This window comes from Ovis aries, chromosome 14 (assembly GCF_016772045.2).
Source record: "Ovis aries strain OAR_USU_Benz2616 breed Rambouillet chromosome 14, ARS-UI_Ramb_v3.0, whole genome shotgun sequence".
Classification (NCBI taxonomy): Eukaryota; Metazoa; Chordata; class Mammalia; order Artiodactyla; family Bovidae; genus Ovis; species Ovis aries.
In genome coordinates, this window is record NC_056067.1 from 10,712,265 (window position 1) to 10,727,286 (window position 15,022).

Sequence of the window (15,022 nt, forward strand, 5' to 3'; positions counted from 1 at the left end):
TAAGCAACGAGGCCCTCTGATGGCTGGAGGGGCCTCAGACCGTAGGCTCTGTATGTCCTGCTGAAACTGAGCAGGTTAGGAATTCTTAACTCCAGTGGGTGGCTCCATACCTCATCAGCTCTAAAGATGAGGGGAGGTCGGGTGAGTTGGAGAGCCCAGCTGTCAGAGGCTTGTGGACCTTGTGAGTGCCCAAACCTCACTGTGATGGGTGGTCTCGTGGGCTTTGGAGCCAGGAAGTCTACATGGGGCTCCTGCTTGCTATTCCCCAGTTGTGTCTGACCCTCCAGCCAGGGTCCTCATCTTGGAAACAGCAATAAACCCATTGCTCTCAAGGTTGCCCAGAGGCTAGAATGTGCCTCTGCACTTGGTGGAGTGCAGTCCATTGGGGAGCCGAGGCGAGGATCGGGGTCCAGGGTCCAGCGTCGCCTGCACTTAGGTGTGCTGTCCTTCCTCTTCCCCGGCTGTAGTCCTTTTAGTTCCAGAGGATTAAAGCTTACCTGTCTTTCTCCTCTGCCCTCTTCTCCAGGGAGGACTTGGACCAGGAGGAGAAAGCCAAGTTTGGCGAGTACTGCAGCAGCGAGAACGGGAAAGGCCGGGAATGGTTTGCCCGGTATGTGAGCGCCCAGGTAAGGGGGTGACAGGGCTGTCACCTGCTCGGGAGAAACGACCCCACCGGAAAAACATGTGAAGCTCATCTAGAGATGTTTCAAAAAGGCCTTTTTAGAATAGTGGAAGATGCAGCCTGGCCTCTCAGCCACATGAAATTCCAGATATGTTCGTCTTTTAAGGACAAGCACGTGGGCTGTGTCCCCGCATGTTTTTATTAAAGAACCCACGACATTCAGTTTTCGTAAAGTATTGAAGACAATGACAGCCGTGGAAGCTCAGATGAGAAGTTTTGTAAATAGCCAATGGGTTCTTTTTTGTTTTTCCTGTAAAATGGATGAAGTTCTTAGTTTTTAAAGTACTTTTTACTAACATAACTTTGCAAAGCAACTATGCTCCAATAATAAAATTTATTAAAATGTATTTTTTTATCACAACTAATTTATTCTCACAAGAAAAATTAGAAAATGCTGGTAAGCAAAAGTAGAAAAAGTGCCCATAAATCCCCCATCCAAAAAATAGCCAGCCTTGTCACCTTGGGGTCGCATCCTTCCATACTTCCCCATGTGTGGGTGAGTGGGTAAAGTTCCTAGCTTTTAAAATCTCACAAAGAGACACAGGGAATGATGTGGGGCGGTCTGGGGTCAGGGCAGCCCTTCGCTGAGTCCGGGTCTCTGTGGAGCAGGGCTCGTGTTGGGCCCAAGCGGGGCTGCACTTAGAGATGCTCGGCACTTAGAGAAGTGGTGGTGAGCCTCCAGCCCCTCTGAGCCGAGCAGAGCTCTGCCAGCGGCTGCCTGACCATCTGCCCTCTTCCTGGACAGCGCTGCAACTCCAAGTGCGTCTCAGAGCCCACCTTCTACCGCCTGGTGCAGTCCTTCGCGGTGGTCCTGTTCGAGTAAGTGATGCTGTGGCTCAGAGCCTCCGTCCTAACTGCTCATCTTTCCTCCCTCCCCGCCCGAGACCCCAGTCATGAGTACCTGCCCCACACATGCGTCATCAGCTCGATTGCTCTGGCACTCCCTGGCATCTGCTGGGAGTCATGACCAGCATCTCACGGGAAAGTGCACAGTCCCCACCCGGCAGGAGAGGAGAGGGCCACAGCTGGGTGTGAGTCAGTTCCCCCCGCCCCACCTGTCTGGAGACAGGCTGTGATTCCACGGCCCTCCCTGTCCTCCTCCAGCCCAGATCGGGGTTCTCTGGACTTCCTGTAGTGACTTGCTCCACACACACTCTCATCACCCAGTAATGAGATGGCTGGATGATGTCACCTGCCCGGAGTCCTAGTGAGGCACTGCTGGGGCCTTTTGTCTCAGAGGGTGTCCTGGACCATGTGGGCTGGGAGGAAGCCCCCCGCCAACGTGTGGCCGTGGAGGCTGGCCGATGACTCGTGGGGCTCCTGCTCCTGAGGCCTGGGGCTTTAGGACTCGACCTGATTCAGACGCCCTGACTTGCTTCAGAGATGGACATGCCCTCTGCAGTGTGAACGGGAGGAGCCGTGTCTGCCCGGGGGTAACTAAGCAGTGACTTTAATCATGGGGCAGGTGCATGGGAAACTGGGGGCAGAGGGAAGCCCTGACTCTGATCTGACCGTCATTTAAACCCACTTGCCCCATCAACTCAGTGTGGCCTTGGAGCAGGTCCTGGTCTGTGGCTTAGGCTGTGGCCACTTTCCCCACCTTTTTCTCTTCCCCATGAACACAGGGCATGGACTGGAGGAAAACTGACAAAAGAAAGGAGCCCCTATTTTTCTTAACACTTACTCTGAATGTGCCAAGTTCCGGGTGTGCTCAGGAGGAATCCTGGCCTGGGTGGAGAGGCCTTGTGGAGGGAGTCAAGGGCCCACACTCTCTGGGGATGCGTTGGGAGTTGCACAGAGGTCGGGGGTCAGCATGCTCTCCCGCCCTGAGGACACTTCCACCTCCAGACATTTGTATCTATAGGAACTTTCATGAATGTATACTGCTTATAGATGGTGTCACATATGCTATGCCCCATATGGTAACATGCTTATCTAATTCTCCATTTTTCTTTTAATTATTCCTTAAATAAGTACACTGGGTGGTTGGGGGAGTTAAATTTTAAACACAGACTCCTTCCATGACTTTGTTTGTGAGCATATTTTTTTTATGGTTGCAAAAAAAGTTATAGAAATGTAGCTTTTTAGATTTATTGGATTATTTTTATGTTAAATGATAAAGTGGCCCTCATCCCACTGTTTAGATAATGTCTGTTGATTTTCTTTTTTGAAATACTTATCTGAAGTGAAAAACTAAACAGGAAAGAAAGTGCATGAGGGAACAGAATGGAAAGGCACCGAAGCCTAGGAGGAAAAGGAAAGGTTCTCTCGCTTCTGGTCCATCTCCCAGCGATAACCCCACTCTGAATAACGCACGCGCCAGCAAGGACATGCTTCTTCTAAAAGTACAGTCCCCTACGTTTGCATTCAGTGGTGCGTCTGCCATGGCTACTGCTGCTGCTGCTGCTAAGTCACTTCAGTCGTGTCCGACTCTGTGCGACCCCATAGATGGCAGCCCACCAGGCTCCCCCATCCCTGGGATTCTCCAGGCAAGAACACTGGAGTGGGTTGCCATTTCCTTCTCCAATGCAGGAAAGTGAAAAGTGAAAGTGAAGTCGCTCAGTCGTATCTGACTCTCAGCGACCCCATGGACTGCAGCCTTCCAGGCTCCTCTGTCCGTGGGATTTTCCAGGCAAGAGTACTGGAGTGGGGTGCCATTGCCTTCTCCGGCCATGGCTATGAGGTGTTGTAATATATGAATGCATGACTATACCAAGATTTACTCAGCACCTGCCCTGTTAATGGGCTTTAGCTGATTCCTCCTTTTCTTTTCTAATTCATGGTACTGCAGTGGACATCCAAAGAAGGCAATGGCACCCCACTCCAGTACTCTTGCCTGGAAAATCCCATGGATGGAGGAGTCTGGTAGGCTGCAGTCCATGGGGTCACTAAGAGTCGGACACGACTGAGTGACTTCACCTTTACTTTTCACTTTCATGCATTGGAGAAGGAAATGGCAACCCACTCCAGTGTTCTTACCTGGAGAACCCCAGGGACAGGGTTGCCTGGTGGGCTGCTGTCTATGGGGTCACACAGAGTTGGACACAACAGAAGCGACTTAGCAGCAGCAGCACCAGTGGACATCATTATAGCTTTGCAGCTACAGATTCCCAGGGGCAGGCAGGTCCTGCTTTTGAAGATTTTTCCCCTTTTTTTGTTTGCTGAGTTGAATGGATCCATGTGTATCTCATACTCTAAATATAGTAAGTACAGTCCTTTACATCTCTAGGACATCTTCTAGCCTAGTGCAGGCTCTGGTATGTAATCGATTACCTTGATTTTCAGCAAGTGGTATAGGGTAGGTAGGTATTCATATTCCCAGTCATTCTCAAAGTGCTATCTCTGGGCCAGGAGCCTCAGAACATCAGCTTCCCAAGGCAGTTTGTTAGAGATGCATGTTCTTGGGCCCTGCCTGAGACCTGCTGACCCAGAGACTCCAGGGTGGACCCAGAAATCCACATCTTAACACGCTCTCCAGGTGACCCTGGTGCTGCCCACGTCTGCGTATCACCCAAGCCCATGCTCCTTCCCGAGAAGTAGGGCCAGATGCAGGTATAGGCCTGAGATGCGAGGCCCATCCTCCAGTTCTGGGGCTGCCCTTTGGGGCAGGGTCGAGCTTCCTGGGCCCTGGCTGTCCCACCTTGACAGTGAAAGAGGCCTGGTAGATGGATGGCGAGGGCCTTCCCACCCAGAATCAGACCTTCTCCCAGGCTGTGTCCCTGGACCCGGGGAGCTCTTTCTGTGGCTTCTCCTCCAGAGCATCAGGTGGGTGAGGTAACAGTTAGACGTGTCTGTGAGTATGCTGGTCCTCTCAGGAACATGCAGAGGGAATCGGGTCGGGGGACCCATCAGCCAGTCACCACTCTCCCCGTTTCAGGTGTCACCAGATGGATGACTTCGGGCCCGCCAAGAACCTCATGACCATGTGCTTCACCTACTACCACATCGGTGAGGCCCTGGCGCGGCTCACGGGGAGGGCAGACCCTCACCTTCCAACGCCCATCGAGTGGAGATTTCTTTTTTACTTAGTTTTTACTTTTTAACTGCACTGCGTAGCATGTGGGATCTTACTTCCCTGACCAGGGATCGAACCCGCAGCCCCTGCAGTGGAAGCACAGACTCTTTATCACTGGAACTCCAAGGAAGTCCCCAAGTGAGGATTTCTTAAGGCAAAGCTGCGGGGCACCCAGAAAACAAAGGGAGCTGGTGTTAGGGTGGGGTTGAGGAAGAGGGAGACTCCTGGAACAGGAGGAGAAGGGTCGGGAGGCTGAGGGTCGGCTATGAGGAAACGAGAAGGTGGACACATGGGGCAGGATGCTTCAGGTGGATGCTGGGATGGCTGGTGTGAGGATGTGCAGGTCTCATATTCTGGGTGAACGTGAATGCAGGGTCAGCTGTGGACAACGGTGAAGAGGAGCAGCTGGGCTGTGGGCTGGAGCTGCCTCTGAGCAGAGGGCAGGTTGATCTGTGCTGGCTTATGGCCCTGGGGCCTCGCGGTACATCGCAGCTAGAGGGCTCCCCTGTTAAGCTCCTTGAGCTGCAACCACAGGCGCTTGTTCAGGCCTCCTTAAGGAGACAGCTTCTGGGAGCCCACTCAGGGGCTGGAGCTGGGTCAGGGCAGCACTGGCACCATGGGTTCACTCTAGCATCCCCTTCCTCTGCATCTCAACTCCATCCTACTGGCCACTGGCCTGACTCCTCAGCTTGGGGCCCTTTGGCCTGAGAGAGCAACCTGGGCCTGCGGGGCTGCCTGGACCTTGGTCGGTACACAGCCTTGGGGAGGGACATTCCTCCTTTCTCCTGGCTGCCCTCCTCTAGCATCTTCTGTGCCCAACACCCTCCTGTTTCAGGCCGAGCCCAGGTGCCACTCAGCACACTCTGTGCTGCCCTCTACCTATGTGCGCTGCGCACCCACCTTCTGGACTCACTGCTTCTTGGGGGCTGGGTCCCTGCCTGTTTCCTCTTCTGTCCCTGGTGACCCCTGGCTGACCTGGACACAATAGGTGCCTAGGGACTGCCTGAGAGCGCAGGGGCCCAGGCCCTGCACCTTCTTGAGGGCATCCCTGAGCCCCTCGCTTCCCATCAGCTTGTCCAGTGATGGCGGAGGCGGTGACCCTGGCCTCTGTGGTTCCAGTCGGTTCTCATCGCTCTCCCACCGCCAGGTAAACCGCACCTGCTCCCCATGGAGTCCAAGGAGAAGCCAACTGGGAGCATCGACTCCTACCTGAAGTCAGCCAACAGCTGGTTGGCGGAAAAGAAGGACATTGCCGAGCGGCTGCTGAAGAACACGTCGGCCAAGACGGAGAACGTCAAGGGCTTCTTTGGGCTGGAGACCAAGCCCAAGGGGCCCCCAGTCAGGAGGAGCGAGTGAGTGTGCCCTGTGTGCGCCCCTCCCCGGCCACGGGTGTGACCAGGAGGCTGCTCCCTGGCCTGGTGACGGAAGCACCTCAGCCTCCTTGGCTGTCGTTGGGGCCTGAGAGCCGCTCTGGGAAGCGCAGCTGCTTCCCCGCCCTCCAGAGTTTTCCACATCTCAGTTCTAAAAGACTGGCGATTGGTAAATGTAGCATTGATTTCATGCACATGCTCTCAGAAAACCACCTAAATGTACACATGGGTCATGAGACATAATCCTGTTTAAGCAATGTTGAAGGGTTCTTTGGGAAACTGGGGCCAGGGGATTGTTTTGTCACTTCTGTGGTTTCTCTCCCCAAGGGAGGAAGAGGGCAGACCCCAGGAGAAGCCGCGGAAGACGGGTGAGTGCCTCCTGGGCCCCAGGGCTGTGGGCGCCCGGGTGGCACCACTGCAGCCCCTCGGGGCCTTAGCTCAGCCCACAGCAAACCAGCAACCCCCCCTGGGCAGGTGCCCACACATCTGGGGCTCCAGCTCCCCGTAGCAGGAGACACTGTCCTGCGTGATTCCCCAGTTGCCCCTGCTCCAGCCTGTAATCTAGTACTGAATTTCTATTGAAAAACCACTTCTCTGGGGACCAACTCCTCATCATAGGGACATCAAGGAACATTTCTGGGGTGGGGGAGCCATTTGTGGGGCCCTCTCTGGACTGAATCCTCAGGGCCAGGCCTGAGCATGTTGTTACTGATGTGGGCCTCAGGGCAGGTGCCCTGGAATTTCCACTGCGTGTCTATGTGACTCTGGGGGCACATGGGGCCTGCTGGGAGGGCTGCTGGGGCGGTTTGCCCCGCTCAAGTCTCCCTCCCTGTCCCACAGTGACTGTGTGCAGCCCGGAAGAGGAGAGGAAAGGAGAGAAGATCTACCTGTACACACACCTGAAGCAGCAGCCCATCTGGTAAGGCCACCCTCCACCTGTGGCAGCAGCCGCCAGCTCCATAGAAATGACAATAGTGAGTGTTGGCGGGGATGCGGGGAAATTAGAACCTCATACACTGCTGGTGGGACTGTCCGAGGCAGCAGCAACTCTGGAAGACGACCTGGCAGTTCCTCAGAGGTTAAACAGAGTTTTAACCCAAGACCCAGCAATTCTACTCCTGGGTAGATGTGCAAAAGAATTGAAAACGGGTACTCAGGCAAAAATCTGTGCACATACATTCATGACACGCTATTCATAAGAGCCCAGAGATGGGAACAACCTGATGTCCGTCCATGCAGATGCACACAGTGTGGGCTGTTGCTCAGCCACGTAAAGGAATGGGGCACCCACACCCGCCACAGCGTGGGTGGACCTGGAAACCATTATGCCAAATGACCAAAGCCAGGCCCAAAGGACCATGCAGTGTATTTACATAAAGTGTCCAGGAGGCAAAGCTCTGGAGACAGTGGACTGGTGGTTGCCAGGGTCCGGGGGAAGCAGGGAATGAGATGATGAAAAGGTCCCGGAAACAGACAGCGGTAATAGTTGCACAGTTGCACAAGTCCATGGATAGACCACAACCCAACCCACTGAGTGGTAGACTTTGAAAGTGTGGGTTTTCTGGTATGTAAATTATGTCCTAGTCCAGCTGCTTTAGGAGAGGGAAATGGCAACCCACTCCAGTTTTCTTGCCTGGAGAATCCCAGGGATGGAGGAGCCTGGTAGGCTGCTGTCTGTGGGGTTGCACAGAGTTGGATATGACTGAAGCAACTTAGCAGCAGCAGCCGCCAGCTGTTTTACATAATAAATACCATACGCACACAAAGGCCATGGAGTGGGAAACCCATGGTCAGGGAACACTCCACCCTCTGCTGTGAGCACACCCTCGTCCCTCCAGAGCCTCTCCGTCCACGTGTTTTATTTTATTTACTCACAAGTTGGAGGCAGATTAGCATTTGGAACCCAAAGGGTGTCAGACGCTCCCCTCCCATGAGGAATACCGTCTAGCGGCATGAGAGCTTGGCACAACAGGACAGGGCGTGGGAGCCGTGTAGCCGGCCAGAGCTGGGCGGCAGCTGGCTGGAAACCTGTGGCCCCAGGCTGCAGGGCCAGGCTCGGGTGGCAGCAGGGAGAAGCCCACCAGCCTGGGGCCCACGTCCATGATTTAACTCAGGCCCCTTTGGGCTCAGCTAGGCTACTGTCTTACCTTCTGCTTCAGGGCTCAGCACACTTTTCTGTGGAGGGCTGGGTGATAAATCTTTTAGGCTTTACCAGCAACCACTCTACTCTGCCTCTGTAGTGCAAAAGCTGCCATGGACAGGATGTAAGTGGGTGATCGTGGCTGTGAGCCCTTAAAACTTGATTTACACAAAGACACAGAGGCCTGAGTTTGTCCCATGTGCCATAGGTTTGCCGACTCTGATCTTTGGGAAGAATGGTTCTGTCTTGTGCGACCCTATGAGCGTGTCTGCTCTCTGCACATGGCCTGTCCCTGCCAGGTTCCCATTTCTGTTAATAGATGCTGCTGTAGAAAAGCAGGTCTCCTTGAGGCCTCTGCTTCCTGTTGGGAGTCTCGGTGGGAGACCGAGAAGGGGAAGTGGCTTCATCCATGTCCTACAGGTGAAGGTTCCACCTTCCCAGATTATAGGTCGTGGGAGACATGCAGATGACTGCCAAGGCCCAGGAAACCAGCTCCATTGAGGATAAAGGCACATAGACCCTTCTGGGCCACGTGGAACTAAAGAGGCAACTAAAGAACCTTTTGATGAGGGTGAAAGAGGAGAGTGAAAAAGCTAGCTTAAAACGCAGTGTTAAAAAACCTAAGATCATGGCATCCAGTCCCATCACTTCATGGCTAATAGCAGGGAAAAAAGTGGAAACAGTGACAGATTTTATTTTCCTGGGCTCCAAAATCACAGTGGATGGTAACTGCAGCCATGAAAATAAAAGTCACTTGTTCCTTGGAAGGAAAGCTATGACAAACCTAGACAGCATGTTAAAAAGCAGAGACAATGATTCACTGACAAAGATTCATACAGTCAAAGCTATGGTTTTGCCAGTAGTCATATATGGATGTGAGAGTTGGACCATAAAGAAGGCTGAGCACTGAAGAATTGATGCTTTCAAATTGTGGTGCTGGAGAAGATTCTTGAGAGTCCCTCAGACTGCAAGGAGATCCAACCAGTCCATCCTAGAGAAAATCAACCCTGAATATTCATTGGCAGGACTGATGCTGAATCTGAATCTCCAATACTTTGGCCACCTGATGCTAAGAGCCAACTCACTGGAAAAGACCCTGATGCTGGGAAAGAATGAAGGCAGAAGGAGAAGGGGCGACAGAGGATGAGGTGGTTAGAAAGCATCAGTGACTCAACGGATGTGGATATGAGCAAACTCCAGGGGATAGTGGAGGACAGAGGAGCCTGGCGTGTGCAGTCCATGGTTGCAAAGAATCGGACATGACTTAGCAACTGAACAACATGGGCCTGTGACCCACTGTGTTCCCATCTTGTCTGTCTTGCAGGCACACACTGAGGTTCTGGAATGCAGCTTTTTTCGATGCCGTCCACTGTGAGAGGAGAAAGCGGTCTCCCACGACCAGGTAGGAGCCAAGTCCAGGCCTGCTTTGCCTCGGGAAAGAGGACCAGGGAGAGGCTTTTTTGTCCCGTTTCTGAAGAGGAGAGCAGAAGGACAGAATGGCTGAGTCCTCGCGTCTTGTGTTTCTCCCTCGAACCCTTCTGGCTCCGGTGCCCTGCAAGCTGCCTGAAGGGTCCTGGGCGCACAGCTTCTGGGTGGGGGCCCAGCTTGCATGAGCGCTTCTTCCCCTGGGGCTCTGGCATGACTTGGCCTGACCCTCCTCAGAAATGCGAACTCCCACTGAACGAAGCCCCTGGGGCCCCCTTGGACCCACTCGGACTGTCTCTGTAAGAACCCAGGCTCTTGAGCTGGGACCCTGGCTGCAGAATTCATGTCTGGGGAAGGCAGTCTCTACTTTCAGCTGCCTCCTCTGGGCTGCAGCTTCCCCAGGGCCCCTTTGGAGACCCCACTTTGTAAACCATCAGCAGCGAGGAGTGTGCATTGGGGCTCAGTGAGCCAAGGTTGGCGCCTGCTGTGTGCAGCAATGGGGCAGGGAGGGGGCAGCAGCCTCCCAGGCCTGGGTCACTACCCCTCCAGTCATGGGACTTTGAAGTCTCTGCATCTCTTCTTGTTAATGAGATGAACCCCCTTCTTCTCTAACACTGGGGAGACCTCAGAACCTTTCTCCCGGCAGGAGAGAGGGCAGAACCTGCTGGTTAAGACTTCAGTCCACTGGGACTTAGGGGATCTTAAGTGAAATCTTTCTTTTGGAGGGGGAAGTCAGTAAACCTTCATGGGGGCGGGATGGCCTGCTGTGGCTGTGTGTCCTGGGAAGCAGGGAAGCACGTGGGGGGAGAGGTCCTCGACCATTCCTTAGGATTCTAGACAGAATTCTCTGCTCTGCTGGGAGACGCAGACACAGGAAACGCCTGTAGGCGAGGGGCATCTCGTGTTGCTTTGCTCTCCGACTTCTCGGCCAGCGCCCCCCACCCACCCGGAACCCCGTCTTCATCTCCGTCTCTGCTGTGATAACCCTCCTTCCGCGCTTGCTCTCTTTTTCCATCCACATATCTTGCATGAGTTTGACATGTTCCTCTGTTTACCTGTTTCTGCTGCCGCTCCAGAGGGGATGCTGGAGAGGAGGAGAAGAAGAGGTGTGTGTCCACGTGCCTGTCCCTGGACAGTGCGGGGCCCTTCTAGGGCCACTGGGGGAGGGCGCCCAGGTGCAGGTGGCACTCGCAGCTGGCGGGCCCAGCGCTGGGGCAGGCTGATGATGGTGGGGAGCTAGCCCATGACAGAGACTTCAAAATGGACAGGAGGCAGACACAGCCCCCAAGAACCCTGCAAGGCCTGGCGTGTGTCCCGAGAGGAAGGGACAGTGAGGTCCAGAAGGTCAACTCTGACCGTGAGTGAGCCAGCCTCCACGGGCCGCTCTGGCCCTCCAAGCAGACCCTGAAACCACACCCTCGGGGTCACTTGTTGCCCACTTGGTTATTGATCCTGGCTGGAGCCGCCAGTGCGGCCAGAGGACCTGTCTCTATAGTCATGTCCAGAGGCGTGTGAGCTCTGGCAGACCCTCGCCCACTCGGACGAGTCTGAGGGTCCCAGAGAAAGGACAGCTGCTCCATGCCCCCGGCCACTGAGTGATGTGGGGCCTGTGCGTGTCAAGGGCCCCTGAAGGCAAATGTCTAGGACCGGCTGTTTCCTGCGAGCCCACGATGGGCTCTGACTTTGTTTGAACTTGATATGTGTTAGATTGCTTCCTAAGATATTTTTAGAGTTAAAGACCTGCCTATTCAGAATATAATTTCTGATAACAGTGCTTTTTTAAAATTTGGTGGAAATTTCCCAAAGCATGCTTCCTTTAATCAGTGATGTATTTTTAGTGCTTATTGTTCTATGTGAAATCTTGTCTTTTTTTTTTTTTTCCCAATGCAGCCTTATTATGGCTTTAAAAGGAGCGCTTAAGCACAGCAGCTACCTCCGTTCATAAAAAGCCCCCGAGTTCCCACAGTCTCTCTAAGGGAGAGGGTGATTAACCAGCTTTCCCAGCACCATGGCCGAGGTTTGAGAGGGTCAGAGCATTGTGGCCTCTGAGCCTCATGAGGGCAAGTGACTCTGTGGCCCTCACAGGCCTTCTTCCCCGGGGCAGGTGTGGTCTGGCCATGCACCTCCTAGACCTGCCCCCCAGGACACCCTGAGACTGGAGGACCAGAGTTCAGCTCTGGGTCCTTGGGCAGCCTTGTGTCTCCAGCTTGATTCCTCTCTGGCAAAGTCGGCTGATAACGCCGTCAGCATCCTCTCTGTTCTCAGGAGGTCTGTCCTGTAACCTGCTCATCACATCCAGATTCTCACTGTGGCATTTTAGACACATGACCTGCTCTCTTGTGGTGTTAGACTTCCACCAATATTGGACGTTGGACTCAGTTTTAAAGAACTGATTTGATTGTAGGCATCCCCTGATTGACCTTCTGCCTATTTCATCAGAGATCAGATTAAGTGTCCCAACTCTAGTCCTCACCACAGCAAAAAAAGTCACCTCTGCATCTACTGTGGGGACTACTGTGCCGCACAACTGCAAGGGAGCCACTTCCACATGGGATGGGGTTGCACAGTGCACGACCTGTGCAGCTGTACCCAGCGAGCCGGGTGGTGGTTTGGGGATTTAATGCCTGGACAGTCCTAAGGGCATCCACCAGGGGAAAGGGGATGGGAAGGAGCGTGGAATGGGATCAGCATAGTGCCTGGAAGCGCCTTCCAGGTGTCTTCGTGGCTGTTCTGCTAGCCTGAGGAGACTGGAGTGACACCTCCTCCTGCCTCTGCTGCGCCGTGGTGTCCTGTGGTTCCCACTCAGCTGCACCAGCACCAGTGGCCTCCCTCAGCCTGAAGAGGGAGAGGAGTCGAGAGTTGATGTTCTTGGTTCTGTTCCACTTCCTTTGGCTTCTCCATCACCCTGACCCCCCTCATACTCCCTCTTCTCTCCCTTTTATCTTTTTTTCTCTCAACCCTGTTTTAATCAGACTCCTTGTCCAGAGTGTAATTCTTAAGGGAAAGTAGGCATCTACTCATTTCCCAGATGGCCATGGGGCTGTCATGCCTGGGGAATGGGGGGTGGGCTGGTTGAGGGGCTGACTTCCCCGGGCCACAGAGACTAGTGATGCTCTGCTGTAAGGGGAGGGGCCGATGCCCTGCGGGGTCGGGTGGCCTGGGCTCTCACTCGTGGACACAGCTCCTTAGGCTCAGAAGAGCACCCTCCCTGCCTGAGCCCTGAGCCCTGACCCTATGCTCCTGCACCATGGTCCCTCCTCGTAGAGTTTCCCATCTTTGCATAGAGGCTTTGCGCCATCTTCAATGTGGTCACAGGGTAGCAGTCACCGGCCCTGGGGCGGCTATGCAGGGCGGGCCTTGGCCATGAGGAAGCCAGGAGCAGAGTGAGTGGCCGAGCTGGGCCAGCCTGGCAGGCAGCATGTGGTCAGAGGCTGTGGACCCTGCCGGAGAGCCCAAGGTAGTGGAAGGGGAGCCCCAGGGCCTCCTTGCTGGGTTCTTGACTCCCACTTTTCTCAGACACCGGTGAGGCCCTGGCCTGTGCAGTTGTCCCTGCCTGTAACATGAGCTGTGGCCTCCTTTGTCCTTGAACCTTTGAAAAGGTGGGGGACGGGATTCTCATTTCCTAGCAAATGTTCTAGGCGACCGCTAAGCACACACCTTCTCAGGGCCCTGGGTCTCATCTCCGCCAGGACAAGGTGATGAGTGTGTGTGTATCACTCCCCCGCCCCCTCGGGTAGGCTTCCTAGAAGCAGCACCAACAGCTCTTTGGCCCAGGAGTCCCCTCTGTGTCAGGGAGGCCAGCACCTGTAGGTCAGGGTAGGGGAGGGCTGAGCCGGGTGGTGGTTTGGGGATTTAATGCCTGGACGCGGGCCTGAAGCTCCCTGCTGCCCCTCCTGTGCTTGCAGGGAGCGGTGGTGCCACATGACCCAGGAGGAGCGGGACGACAGCCTGCGGTTCAACGAGAACATCACGTTCGGGCAGCTGGGGTGAGTGCTGCCACCCAGGGCAGCCTGGGATGAGAAAGCGGGGCAGGCGGGGCTGGGTGCTGATACTGAGGCCCAGACTCAGTGAGGAGGGGCTGCTGGGTAAGATGCTTCTGGCGGGGGCTCCACTGGGGGAGCACCACCCTTATGATGTCACACGCCCCTGACTCAGGGTTGTTACCACCATGAGCTCTTAAATGTCTCAGAAGCACACGATTCACTCCATTTGGCTTCCACACCGTTTCACGGTGAGTGAAGCTGGCTGGCTAAGGAGGCAATTTGGTTTTTACTTCTTTCTAATGATTCCTGGCAGGCTGCCTATTGGGCCCCCGGCTCCCTTCCCTCCCCACCCCGCGCCGCCCCAGGAGGTGGGGGGGGGGGTGCCAGCTCACGGCCATGTCCCCCCAGCACATTTACGCACAACATGCTGGCGTTCGGGCTGAACAAGAAGTTGTGCAATGACTTTCTGAAGAAGCAGGCGGTGATCGGCAACCTGGACGAGGGTGAGTGCCGGCCAGGTCGGCAGGGCTGGGGGTTCAGGAGCCAAGCGGGCGGCATGTGGGATCCCTGTCCCAATCAGAGAATTATCCCTGCTTTACTTAGAAATGGGATGTTATATGTTCCTGCTTGCCTAAGTGCGTGGGACACGTTTCCTTCCATTTGGAAACCCAGTTCTGCTAGGTAGGACTTGCTGGGGGGTCGGGGTGGGGGGAAGGGTTCTGCCCGGTCAGTGCTTAACAACAGGGTCCAAGTAAAGATGTAACTTGGCACTCAGACTCTGACCTTGAAAATGGACAGACTCTGGCCCCGAGTTGCCCTTCTAAGTGACCAGCATATGGCCTACCTTGATTTCTTGAACCACACTGCCCTGGGAGGTCTGGGGGCGGGAGGGTCGGAGGTCCTGAGGTTGGTTTTTCTAGAATCTCTGACTTCTGTAATGAAAGGAGATGCATTGCTGATGTCAACTTCCTTAATAAACAGCTGGCCTTTCTGCATCATCCCACATGATGGGTACTGAATGCCTCTTCCTTGTCCCCCCAAAAGCCTTGCACTTAGACATGTATTTGGCTAGACCAGTATTGTCCAAAACTCCACCCTGCACCAAGTCAAAGAAGGCCAAGAACAGGCGGCCTCAGGAGGTGCCCTGGACAGCCTCATGGTGCTATCATCGGCCCTGTCACACAGCATAGGGTAGAGCACCATGCCCCCACCATGTCCCCACCAGGACCCAAGCCTGGGTCCTGTGACACGTTCCTCCGCCCACACCAGGCTACTGGGCCTACTGGCCTGCCCTCTGTAGCATCATTTCTGTGGGAAGATGCAGCCTGGTTCGCAGGAGACCACATCCAGGCCGCGGGCACACCTGCGGAAGCTCGCACTCACCATGCCTGTGAGAAGACCCTGCCT

The 15,022-nt window shown here is 54.7% G+C and overlaps 1 protein-coding gene across 5 annotated transcripts in view; it reads left to right on the forward strand.

The window, feature by feature from the left end:
• KIAA0513 (KIAA0513 ortholog) overlaps nucleotides 1-15,022 on the forward strand; it is a 55,245-nt gene that overhangs the window by 31,632 nt on the left and 8,591 nt on the right. For 4 of the 5 annotated variants that reach the window (XR_009596153.1, XM_060397891.1, XM_060397892.1 and 1 more), the window contains 10 exons: nucleotides 527-626; nucleotides 1,428-1,501; nucleotides 4,560-4,630; nucleotides 5,845-6,049; nucleotides 6,395-6,435; nucleotides 6,908-6,986; nucleotides 9,532-9,609; nucleotides 10,709-10,738; nucleotides 13,538-13,618; nucleotides 14,024-14,118. Coding sequence is in view for 4 of the 5 variants with exons in the window: in XM_060397891.1 (XP_060253874.1) it covers nucleotides 527-626; nucleotides 1,428-1,501; nucleotides 4,560-4,630; nucleotides 5,845-6,049; nucleotides 6,395-6,435; nucleotides 6,908-6,986; nucleotides 9,532-9,609; nucleotides 10,709-10,738; nucleotides 13,538-13,618; nucleotides 14,024-14,118 (854 nt within the window). In the remaining variant the exon portion in view is untranslated. The remainder of the gene's footprint in view (nucleotides 1-526; nucleotides 627-1,427; nucleotides 1,502-4,559; nucleotides 4,631-5,844; nucleotides 6,050-6,394; nucleotides 6,436-6,907; nucleotides 6,987-9,531; nucleotides 9,610-10,708; nucleotides 10,739-13,537; nucleotides 13,619-14,023; nucleotides 14,119-15,022) is intronic. The other variant, XM_012189643.4, reaches the window with a different exon arrangement.